This window comes from Pseudophryne corroboree, chromosome 9 (genome assembly GCF_028390025.1).
Source record: "Pseudophryne corroboree isolate aPseCor3 chromosome 9, aPseCor3.hap2, whole genome shotgun sequence".
Lineage (NCBI taxonomy): Eukaryota > Metazoa > Chordata > Amphibia > Anura > Myobatrachidae > Pseudophryne > Pseudophryne corroboree.
The window spans coordinates 352,169,226-352,181,529 of NC_086452.1; the positions used below are offsets into that span (position 1 = coordinate 352,169,226).

Here is a 12,304-nt window from a genome sequence, read left to right on the forward strand (position 1 = left end):
AGGTAGTGTCATCTTTTCACATCAATCAACCAATAGTAGTTCCTGTGTTAACAGGAGATTCTGGAACTTTAGATGTAGTACGCACACTACGCGTTTATGTATCCCGAACGTCTACAGTTCGTGAGACGGATACGTTGTTTGTTCTCTATGATGCTGCCAAGATGGGTTGGCCAGCTTCTAAGCAGACCTTATCCAGATGGATTAAACTGACCATACGTCAGGCTTACCTTCATGCTAGGTTACAGCCGCCTACATCAGTAACAGCTCATTCCACACGTTCTGTGGGAACTTCATGGGCAGCTGGTCGTGGGGCTTCTACGACGCAGCTTTGCCGTGCGGCTACATGGTCATCAGTGCACACAATTGTGCGCTTTTACAAGTTTGATACGTTTGCGGCATCAGCATCTAGCTTTGGCTGCCTAGTGTTACAGGTGCCAAACAACTCTCCCGCCCAAGGGGGAAGCTTTGGTACGTCCCAAGAGTACTCCAGTGACCCCTAGTAGATGAAAAAGAAAATAGGATTTTGGTACTTACCAGGTAAATCCTTTTCTTTGAATCCATAGGGGGCACTGGACGCCCACCCAGAGCAGTTTTACCTGGTTTGTGGTAAGTTCAGGGGATCTTATGGTAACACACTCTCACCGACTGGTTCAAATTATCAAGTTCTATCGGTTATGGTGTCAACTGTTTAGTTGTCAGTAACGTTATGTGTCAACTTTATTGTTGTCAGTAATGTTATATGTTATTCTCCATTGTCAAGCTCTCTATAGCTCCTGTTCGGCTCAGTAAAAAAACACTGAGGTACTCTGGGATATGGAGGGGTGGAGTGTTCTAAATTTAAATATTCAGTGCCCTGTTCCTGCAGAAGCCGTCCATATCCCAAGAGTACTCCAGTACCAAAATTCTATTTTTAATACCATCTATTCTACTCACTGGCATTACTGCTAGAAGAATATATAAAATAGCCTCTAAGAGGTCGCTCTGCTTCATTCTGCACGTACTAATTACAGGTACCGGCGGTGGAAACTTGGAGATGACATTGACTTGGTTGTGCGGTGTGAACATGATGGAGTGATGACTGGTGCAAACGCAGAGGTGTCATTTATAAATATCAAGACCCTAAACGAGTGGGACTCCAGAGTAAGTGATGGTGTCTTATACCTTTTGTTAGAATTCCTGCAATTTACTATGCAAGTCATGATAGAATTGTGGTTTACTGCTAATACATTTTCATTCACCTGTTCCAGCACTGTAATGGTGTGGACTGGAGGCAGAAGCTGGACTCCCAGAGGGGAGCTGTGATCGCTACAGAGCTGAAGAACAACAGCTACAAATTGGCCAGATGGACTTGCTGTGCTTTGCTGGCTGGGTCAGAGTACCTTAAATTGGGGTGAGTTTCTAGTAGTCAACCCTGATATCTTTAGCACTGATTAATACTTTCATAAGGAAAGGAAGCAATTTTCAGCAAGGGTTTTCCACATGTATAATTTATTTATATTTCCTTTTCTAAGGTATGTATCCCGTTATCATGTGAAGGATTCCTCGCGCCATGTAGTCCTTGGCACTCAGCAGTTCAAGCCCAATGAGTTTGCCAATCAAATTAATCTGAGCATGGAGAATGCCTGGGGAATCTTGCGCTGTGTGGTTGACATCTGCATGAAGCTGGATGAAGGCAAATACCTCATCTTGAAGGACCCTAATAAGGTGAGTGTGGACATTGCTGCAGTGACTGATCTCCAGGCTCTGAGCAGGCCATGTATATATTTGGAGAGGAGGCTTTCAATATAAGAGAAGTAATTACCCACAACGGGCCATGCTCTACAGATAATCATGTAGAACAACCTCAGAAGAACTACTGGCCCATTCTATTACAATAATTGCGTATGGTTAAGGAGGGTCGACAAGAGTTAGGTTGACATGGGTTCTAAGTCGACAGGGACTCTAGGTCGACATGAGGGTCCCCCCCCCCACCCACTTTTTTGGATGTCGTTATCTTCGTAAAGTGACCGGGAACCCCAATTAGTGCACCATGTCCCATCGCTTCGCTCGCCATGCTTCGGGCAAGATGCCTTGCTCGGTTACCGCTGCGCTCGGCACAGGTCACCGTTCCCAATTGTAGTCCACGTGGACCGTAAAGTATGAAAAAGTTCAAAGAATGAACAGAAAAAAATGTCAAAAACTTGTGTCGACCATTTGTCATGTCGACCTACTTACTGTCGACCTCGAGATCGGATACCGGGTACGGACAACACCATGGCATGTCTGTAGGATGTTTTGGTATTCAAATGTATTAGATTCGTTTTGAAAACTGGACGCTTTTTTTTTTTTTTTTTTTTTTTTTTAAACCCACTTTAATCAGAGCGCAGGTCAGGATTACATTACGTAGGATATTGTGTAAACATTGAACAAGCCTGACATAGCAGGACCCGAGTTGCCGCCCCCTCAAGCCTTTCTCTGAGATTGTTAAGAAATCTATGGCCTGAAATGGCTCTTAACAAAATGTAGATAAAAGATTAACCCTAATTAGTCCTTCACTAATGGCCCCTGAGTCAGGATTTTAAGATGTACAATTCGGTGCTACTTGCACAGACCGTTCTTATAGTGTGGCTCCATGTTAAGTATATCTAGACTCCTCTTGAACTATTTCTCTCTTACAGCAAGTCATTCGGGTATACAGCCTGCCTGATGGCACATTTAGCTCTGATGAGGATGAGGACGATGATGATGAGGAAGAGGAGGAGGAAGTGGAAGGTAAAAACAGCACGTTTTACATTTTAGCCTGTTCTGTTTGTTTTGCACAAAAAAATTAAGAAAAAAACCTTATTCCAGGGTTCTGAAAAATACTTTAGGGCTGGGTCATTTATTAACATTGGGTTCCATATCTTCACTTAAATCATAGCAACTAATAAAATATTCTAATTGTTCAACTTGCTTATCGCTTAGTGATTGCTGTGGTTTTAGTGTGTATTGATGAATTTTAATAGCCCTCTAAAGTGTTTATAGCATCAGTGATCGTGCTGAGCGATTAAAAAAATTTGGGTCCCAGGGGTCCAATCTCATATGGTGGATGAGGGCAGCCAGCAGTTGGGACAGGTAGAGGCAGGGAGTGGTTGGGGTAGAGGGGGGTAAGGGCAGGCAGCATTTGGGACAGTTCGGGGGGGGGGGCGACTAGTGGCAAGCAGTGCTGGGAATAGGTAGGGGAGAAAGGTAGATAGCAGCTGGGGCAGTACTGGGTGGCAAGGCGGGGGATAGGGTCAAACTACTGTGGGTATGAAAAAGGTAAGGCTAGATATGTATTGGGGGCAATGATTTGGCTATCGGCAGGCAGTGCTGGGGTTAGGGAGGAGGTGGTAAGGGTAGATAGCAGCTACTGGGTTTAAAAGTGGGCACCATAAAAGGGGAAGGGGGGCTCCTGGAAAAGTGGGTGTGGCCTCGCAACAAGGGGCGGTAGGTGGTAAGGTTTGGTAGCTAACAGTGTGAGTGTACGGGGGACATGTCTGGTAGATGATGGTGTCTGTAGAGCGACGTTGTGGGCAGTGGTGGAAGTGGAGAAAACGACTTAGGAAAGTGGCCACTTGAAACAGGAGCGTGCCAGCATGAAACGCCACACGTTTCTCGTCACTCTGGCTGTATTTCTCTCCATTCTATTCCAAATACACCTTACCTACATGGTGGTATCACTGCAACGGGGAACCTCTGGAGAAATGGATCCTCCCTGGGCAGACAGTGCCTTCAATCTCTATTTATTATTCAAGTAGGAGATAACCTGGACGGAAAATGCCTGTTTGTGTAGGCATATAACAGATGTCATCATCAAAGGTTCACCCGGACTTGTTCTCCCTATCTCACTCCCTGCCCCCTGAATCGACTCCAGCCTCTTGTGTCTCTCCAGCCCCCTACCTTTCCAGCTTTCTGCCCCTTGTGTCAAGGTAGCATCTGGGTCCTTTCCAAGATCGAGGAAGTCAATCCAGCCTCCTGTCATTCCAGAACTCCCTCCCGTGTGTCCCTCAGCCTTCCCCCTCACTCTTTGTCTCAGTGCCACTCTGCGTCCCCTTTCCCACCCTGTGCCACTCTGTGTCCCCCCAGCGTTCCTCCAGTCGTCCACCAACCCCCCTTCCTGTTCATCCAGGTGTCCGGCCCCCCTTCCCCTTCCCTTCGTCCAGATGTCTTAAATCCCCGTGCCTCAAGGAGTCCACCCGCCTGTGCCTCCGTGTGATGTTTCATCCCCCCCCCCCCCCCCCCCCCGTGCCTCCAGTTGTCCGTCCACACACCTGTGCCTCTTAGCATCCCCCTGTCACCACACACCAGCTTTCCCGGTTCACTTCACGGTGGTGACGGGCCAGTCCAGGATGCGGAAAGTCAACACTGCGCAGGAAGCCGTATTGCACTGGGATGGAGAGCGCCTGGGCCTAGTGCCGAAGTCCTCCGCTGAGATCATGTATAGCTGCACGGGGAGGGCTGTCAGCAGCAACCTCCTCCATGCAGCTGCGGGAACAGTCTGCAGCGCACCCGACCCACTCGGCTTTGTGATCAGTCGGCAACTGCTCCTCACTTTCCCCTTGCTGCGGGAACACTCGCCCCCCGCTGCCGGGACTGGCTACAGCTGATCGCGTCCTGTGCCCCCCCTCCTTTTGAAAGTGTGAGTCCCCAGTCCTCAAAAGTGGGTAAAATACGCGTTTTTGCAATCATTGTAGCATTGCTAAAAAATTACTCTCAAACTGACAGACTGAAAAGTATTTCCTTCATAAGGAATCTTACTGTTAATAAGACATTGCATGTATTATATATTTTACCTCCTGTATGGTTAGCCACATTGATGAGACTGTATATGTCAGCTAGAAGACCTTACTAATAGGGTGCTTGCTCTGTTTCCTGATGGGGGAAGTACTTACAGGGATCACTGAAATGTCTGTTTTGCCTGGATTTTTTTTGTCTTTATGCGAGGAACGCACACACACGTCTTTGTGTATCACAGATCCAGCAAATTGTTAGACCTGTCAGTATCCTCCTATAAAACAGCAGTTTATTTAGTGTTAATTTTTTCGTTTGTGGCAATACCGTGTCATAGTTATTAGTTGTACCAGACAAGCAGGGACACTTAGCACACCATTATAATGTGCAGAATTTGTGTTCTAATTCCATCCTTTTCTACTTACAGAGGAAGAGAGCGAAGTAGTACTAAGATGTATCTGAATGATCCCTCCTCAGTGTGACATCACGTGCAGACCTTCAACAAGACCTATAATAGACAAATAAAGATTATATACAGACTTAGCCCGCCTTGTGTTTAGCATCATTTCAAAACTTGTGTTCTGCCAACATTATTCATCTGTGTACTATACTACACTGTTTCTAGGATCAGCAGTTCAAATTACCAGCCAAAAAAGTGTGTTTTTACAGTGGACGTTTTATTAAATCCATGCATGCCCAAATTGAATGTGTTTTCGATGCGTAATCTAGTAGTGTATATAGAAAAGTTTATCTTATTTAAAAATTATTTTCATTAATAAAACTCGAGATGCACTCTCTTGCATATGGCTGGGACTAAAGCTGTATATACACGTAAGATTATCGGTCAAATCTTTCTGGTTGGAGTGAAAATCTGGTTATGTATGAGAGAAAATGACAATCAACCATTTGCACCCAAAAGCCGGCAAATGGGCAAAAATGGTGGTTCGGATAAATTGGTTAAATCAAATGGATTTAACCAATTTGTCTGAATGTCCATTTTTGACTGTTTTCCAGTGTGTGGGAGAAAATTGTCAATTTGCTCCCATACAGTATCAGATTTCTTACATCCACTAGGGGACACTGGAGAACTTAGACAGCTGGGGGTGTGAAGGATGCAGACTGGAGGTAGCACAATCTAAATAAAGTATGCACAGCTGGCTCCTCCCCCTTCACGCCCCCCCTGTCTCTCCAGTTCGTAAAATTGTGCTAGGAGGAAGTAGCACAGACTATTCTTTTATTTAAAATAAATTGTTTTTTAGCCCAATCCCACCGTTCTCTGGCTGGGTCCACAGGATAACATTGGGATATTGTCGAGCGACAGCGAAAATGGCACCAACACGGTCACGAGCTTTCTGGCCTCCCAGGATGCATTGGGGCCTCCACTATATAGTCCCGCCCACTGACTCAGTCAGATCAGTTTTTTGCTTGGTGCGGCAGGAAGCCGCATGGTCACAGGGCTGCTGTGAAAGCAGCCTTAAGTTTTCATTAATTTATTTTTATAGACTTACTGTTTTGGTTTTTTGAGCGACTTCTCTTAACAGCGTCTTAAACGCATATTAGACAGAGTCGCAACAACGCTTACCTTCGGGTATCGGTGCTGTCTCGACGGGCGTCTGTGTCGGATGTTCTAGCAGGTCCAGCAGACGTAACCAGGCTGTGGCCGGAGCATGGGGAGACGGTGAGTCTATGGACTTCCTCTTACTAGAGGGGTCAGGACACAGCTACACTGATTTGGGGGAGACTACAAACAGTGTGTTGATGCGCAGAACATCCCGGTGTGACAGCGCTACGCTCTGGGGATCATAGGCGCCAGGACTAGGTGAGGCCGCGATCCTGGGAGTTTAAGTCAACAGGGGGTTTCAGACGCTCTCCTGGCCATCCCTCCTCCGAGTTCATGGCCAGTTCCCGCGTGTCTCTCGTTTCATGAACTGAATGACCTCATTTCCGGCTCAGACGCTACCACGAGGGTACTCGGTCGCAGCTTAGACGCTGCGGTTGTGTACACTGGATATAAACCCGCCCAGACCGAGTCGCAGGCCTTTAGCGTCTGCATACACGTGGAGTCGCTCAGCGTCCGTGTCCGTTGGTGAGCGTCCGTGTCCGTTATCAGTTACCAAAAGCGGCAGTGTACACCAGTAGCGTCTGAATCCACTCAGCGTCTTACGAGCGTATTTGCTTGGATATGGAAGTGTGGTGAGTCTCCCTGTATCCCGCTCTCTGGAGGCAGGGTATACAGTACTAAAAATTCCTTCTACTTTTTAGTATGCATTGTTAATTTTTAGTACCTATTGCATATGAGACCTGTATATTACTGTGTTTTCTGCATGGTATGTTGAAATTAGAACCAGTTAAAACAGAAGTACAATTTTCCTACTTATGTATAAGTTATTATGGAGGTTGTATTCTCATATGACAATGTCTAATGCTTTAACATGTGACTGACTGCTAGTATGTGTGCTGACTTTTCTGTGTAATGTCAGTCCTGTTCTGACCCTCAAATCAGGTGCACTGTGGTCAGATTGATCTCACCTCTATATACTGACATATAGGGTGTTTTTCAGTCACAAAGTGTGTAGTCGATAACAGGTTAATACCATGTCTATGAGCGGCAAAAGTGATGAGGAGAATTTACCAAGCACTCCTATAACCCTAACATGCTTATCTTGTAAGTCAGGGGTAATTGATATGAATCAATTGGTCACTTATGAGGGTTTGTGTGCAAACTGTTTCGCTTTTCAGCGAAGTAAAAAACAGGAGTTAGTTCAACCTCCAGTAGAGCCACCATGGAATATGTTCGCAAAGACTGTCTTCAATAGCGGACAGGTTAGCTCCGGTAGCACCACCTCAAGGGTTAGGTTACACTATGAACCCATACATGCAGCTCCCTTCCTATGGTTTGGTTCCAGTAGCTTCTACAAGCAACCAAGGGGCAGGTAAGACTAAGACAGATACGTCTGTATGGCAGACTACACAAGATGATACATCGGATGATGATGCGGAAACAATAGATTCAACTCCGTATGATGATCAGTCGCAGAGCTTTAGTTCAGAAGATGTAGCTGAACTTATTAATGCAGTGAAGGCTGTGCTTTCTCTGGAAGAGCCAGCCAAGACAGCGTTAAAAGCAAAAGCACCTGTATTTAAGCGAACAAAATCAGTGAAAGCTGAATTTCCAGCGTCAGATGAGTTGACGGAAATGATGGATGAGTCTTAGGCAGCGCCCAGTAAAAAGTATAAGATTCCTAAGAGATGGGATTCTTATTATCCATTTCCTGCTGTGGATTGTTCGAAGAGAGAAGTTCCTGCAAAAGTAGATGCACATGTTCTGCGACTCGTGCATAAATCTGCTTTACCACTGTCATCTACCTCATTGAATGATGTCACAGACAGAAGGGTAGAGAGCCTATTGAAAAATATTTTTTCTCTAGTAGGAGCAGTGGTAAGACCTGCTATGGCTTCGGCCTGGGTAGCAAAGGCAATGGGCGAATGGATAGAGGAACTAGAGAATGACATCCCTTCTCCTACTAGGGAGCAAGAGGATCGTCTTTGCCGTTTAAGACAATCTGCCCAGTATTTAAAAGAAGCAGCAATTGATGTAGGCACTGTTGCTTCTAAAGCTTCAGCCTTGACCGTAGTCGCTCGCAGAGCAGTTTGGCTACGGACCTGGAAGGCGGATGCGGAGTCCAAGAAAGAATTGGAAGCATTGCCTTTCGTGGGTAATATATTATTTGGAAAACCTTTATCGGATATCCTAGAATCAGAGGCTGAATCGAAAAAGGTCAGATTTCCGGCTACCTATAACCCGAAGTCCAAGGGTTTAAAATTTTGCTCATTTCGCTGGCAAAGCTAAAGATGAGCCTAAACAACCCCAGTTTAAATCCAGGGGTAGGAAGCAGTGGACTAGCAAAAAGCCAGCTTCCAAACCTGAACAGAAACCCTCAGCCTGAAGAGACAGGCCTCCGCCTGGAGGATTCCAGGGTTGGGGGCCGACTCCTGCAATTTGCACACATATGGCAACAGTCAACAGCCGATGCCTGGGTGCAGAAGGTAGTATCTCAGGGGTATGGGTTCCCATTCAGGAGGCAGCCTCCTCAAAGATTTTTTTGCACCAGCCCGTCTCGTATAGAGTCGAAGGCCAATGCCCTGCAAGAAGCAGTCCAAAAATTACTGCAGTCAGGTGTGATTGTCCCAGTACCTCCATCACAAAAGGGACAGTGGTATTACTCCAATCTATTTCTAATCCAGAAACCAAATGGGTCATATCGACCAATTCTAAATCTGAAGATGTTGAACAACTACATATGGATCCCGAAGTTCCACATGGAGACGTTACACTCCATAATGTTGGCTATGGAACCGGGAGACTATATGGTATCTCTGGATGTACGGGATGCTTACCTACATGTGCCTATAGCACTATCACATCAGTGTTACCTCAGGTTTGCCATCCTCAAGGAACACCTCCAGTTCCAAGCTCTGCCCTTTGGGCTAGCTACAGCACCCAGGGTGTTTACCAAGATCATGGTGGTTATGGCAGCTTGTCTGCGCAAACAAGGGAAAAGAATATTCCCATATCTAGATGACCTATTAATCTTAGCACAGTCGCAAGATTTACATTTGAGCCATCTCCGACAGACGATAGTTTGTTTACAGAGACACGGGTGGCTCATAAATTGGGAGAAGTCGTCCCTGAATCCGTCACAGCGGATGGTTCATTTGGGAGCCATATTGGATTCAGACCTACAGAGAGTTCTCTCACCAGAGAAAAAAAAATAGTCAAGGTGCAGGTCATGGCTCAGGAAGCGTTGCAAGCCCAGACAATGTCAGTCCATGCAGCAATGCGACTGTTGGGTCTGATGGTATCAACCTTTGACATGGTGGAATATGCGCAATTCCACTCCAGACCGTTGCAGCATCTCATTTTGACCAAATGGAACGGAAATCATCAAACGATAAAGAAGCAGATGATAAAGATTCCAGTAAATGTAAAAAGGTATCTAGCATGGTGGCTACAGACAGACCATTTAAACAAGGGGAGACCCTTTTGGATAAAAGAGTGGCAAGTCCTGACAACAGATGCCAGCCTGCAAGGCTGGGGGGCGGTACTCGGAAGCCTATGGTTCCAGGGAAAATGGACCGCAAGGGAAAGTCACCTGCCGATAAATCTGTTTGAAATAAGAGCCATTTACTTGGTTCAGGCAAAGGACAATCTACAAGGAAGACCAGTCCAGATCCGCTCAGACAATGCGACGGCAGTAGCATACCTCAATCATCAAAGAGGAACTCACAGCAAGAGTCTGATGGAGGAAGTAACCCCCATTCTAAAATGAGCAGAACTCCATCTCCCGGCATTGTCAGCAGTTTTTGTCCCGGGTGTACTAAATTGGGAAGCAGATTTTCTCAGTCGGCACACCATTCAGGAAACCGAATGGGCACTACACCCAGAAGTGTTTCAGACACTGGTGAACAGATGGGGTCTACCGGAGATAGACCTTATGGCGTCTCGTCTAAACAACAAAGTTCCGAGGTACGGATCAAGAACAAGGGACCCAGGAGCGGTCCTGGTAGACGCACTGTCAGTAGAATGGAGGTTTCAGCTGGCATATCTGTTCCCTCCAATATCTCTGTTACCCAGAGTAGTGAGAAAGATAAAACAGGCAAAAGGAGCAATCATTCTAATAGCTCCAGCTTGGCCAAGAAGGCATTGGTACACAGATCTGTTGAGAATGTCCGTGGAAGCACCGATACTGCTCCCTCAACGTCCAGATCTGTTAATGCAGGGTCCTTGTTGTCACAGTCATCTGGATCGCCTGTCTTTGACGGCGTGGCTGTTGAAACCTCTATCTTAGAGGCTAAAGGATTTTCAAAGCAAGTAATCCAAACCATGCTTAGAGCAAGAAAGCCTTTTTCGGCCGTGTATATCATAGAATATGGCAAGCCTATATTCATTGGTGTTCTGGGAAAAATTACAATCCGAGATCTTTTAAAGTAGCTAGAATTTTGGATTTCCTGCAGCCTGCAGGCAGGATTGGATAAAGGGTTGAAGGTTGCTTCCTTGAGGGTGCAAGTCTCAGCGTTGACTGTATGGTTTCAGCAGAAGATTGCTGACCTACAGGATGTACGTACGTTTTTCCAAGGAGTAGTACATATTCAACCTCCATTTGTTCCTCCTGCAGCTCCCTGGGATTTGAATTTAGTTCTTAAATTTCTCCAGGGTCCTTTGTTTGAACCACTTGAGAGAGCAGATCTTAAGTGGTTAACGGTTAAAGTTCTTTTTTTACTGGCAATGGTGTCAGCCAGAAGAGTGTCAGATTTAGGAGCATTATCATGCAAGTCTCCTTTCCTAAGTTTTTTTCCAGACAGAGCAGTTCTCAGAACGAGATCTAGTTATCTTCTAAAGGTGGTATCAAAATTTCACCTGAATGAAGAGATTGTAGTCCCAGCTTTTCAGGTATCGGGACTATCTGCGGGAGAAGCGTCGCTAGACGTGGTCCGGGCTTTAAAAATCTACATAGATCGTACTAGTGCCATCAGGAAAACAGATTCCCTTTTCATCCTCTACGGATTCCATAGAAGAGGATGGCCTGCTAGTAAACAGACGCTGGCGAGATGGCTCCGAATGGTAATATCTGAAGCTTATTCTCATGCAGATCTCCCTATTCCGGCTAATGTCTCTGCACACTCTGCACGTAAGGTAGGTCCTTCTTGGGCAGCACAACAGGGTGCATCAGCAGAACAGATATGTAGGGCAGCCACATGGTCTTCCATAAACACATTCATCAGACATTATGCCTTGGATACTTTTGCCTCTCATGACGCAGACTTCGGGCGAAAGGTCCTCCTGTGCAATCAGGAGCGTCCCCACCACTAAAATGGCTTTGGGAATCCCAATGCTATCCTGTGGATAATCCTGTGGACCCAGCCAGAGAAATGAACGTTATGGTAAGAACTTACTGTTGATAACGTGATTTCTCGTATGTCCACAGGTATCCACAGGGATCCCACCCTGACGCATCTGATTTGAGGATCTAGACAATCACTAAAACCTCTTCCTTCTTGTATGGAAGGGTGTGCATGTGTGTTCTTATCGCCTGTACAGGTCTCTACCTAATGTTCCTGCCTAAAATCGCTGTGGAAAGAACTGATCTGACTGAGTCAGTGGGCGGGACTATATAGTGGAGGCCCCAATGCATCCTGGGAGGCCAGAAAGCTCGTGACCGTGTTGGTGCCATTTTCGCTGTCGCTCGACAATATCCCAATGTTATCCTGTGGACATAAGAGAAATCACGTTATAAACGGTAAGTTCTTACCATAATGTTCATTTCTGAAAGGAGGGTACAGGATGGTACTTGTGAGATAACGATACCGTATGAAGGTATCTGAGGCTCACCCAGTGGATTCCATAACAGTCAGTAGCTAAGGGTAAAACAAGTGCGTAATCTAGTTAGGAAAGGCACATGTGGTTGCAGGATTTAGAGGCTTCTTGGTGCAGGGGCTTGGTCAGGCTCAGAGAACGTTCTGGCAGAGCGGCAGGCAATGGAGCTCTGCTGAGGCGCTGAGCAGCAGAGTCCAG

The 12,304-nt window shown here is 46.1% G+C and overlaps 1 protein-coding gene across 1 annotated transcript in view; it reads left to right on the forward strand.

Moving 5' to 3' along the window:
* Positions 1-5,274, forward strand: part of EIF3D (eukaryotic translation initiation factor 3 subunit D) — a 29,142-nt gene extending 23,868 nt beyond the window's left edge. Inside the window, exons 12-16 of the mRNA XM_063940676.1 lie at positions 1,011-1,140; positions 1,248-1,390; positions 1,512-1,704; positions 2,658-2,751; positions 5,159-5,274. Coding sequence (XP_063796746.1) covers positions 1,011-1,140; positions 1,248-1,390; positions 1,512-1,704; positions 2,658-2,751; positions 5,159-5,193 — 595 coding nt within the window. The 3' untranslated portion in view covers positions 5,194-5,274. The remainder of the gene's footprint in view (positions 1-1,010; positions 1,141-1,247; positions 1,391-1,511; positions 1,705-2,657; positions 2,752-5,158) is intronic.
* The last annotated feature ends 7,030 nt before the right edge of the window (positions 5,275-12,304 follow it).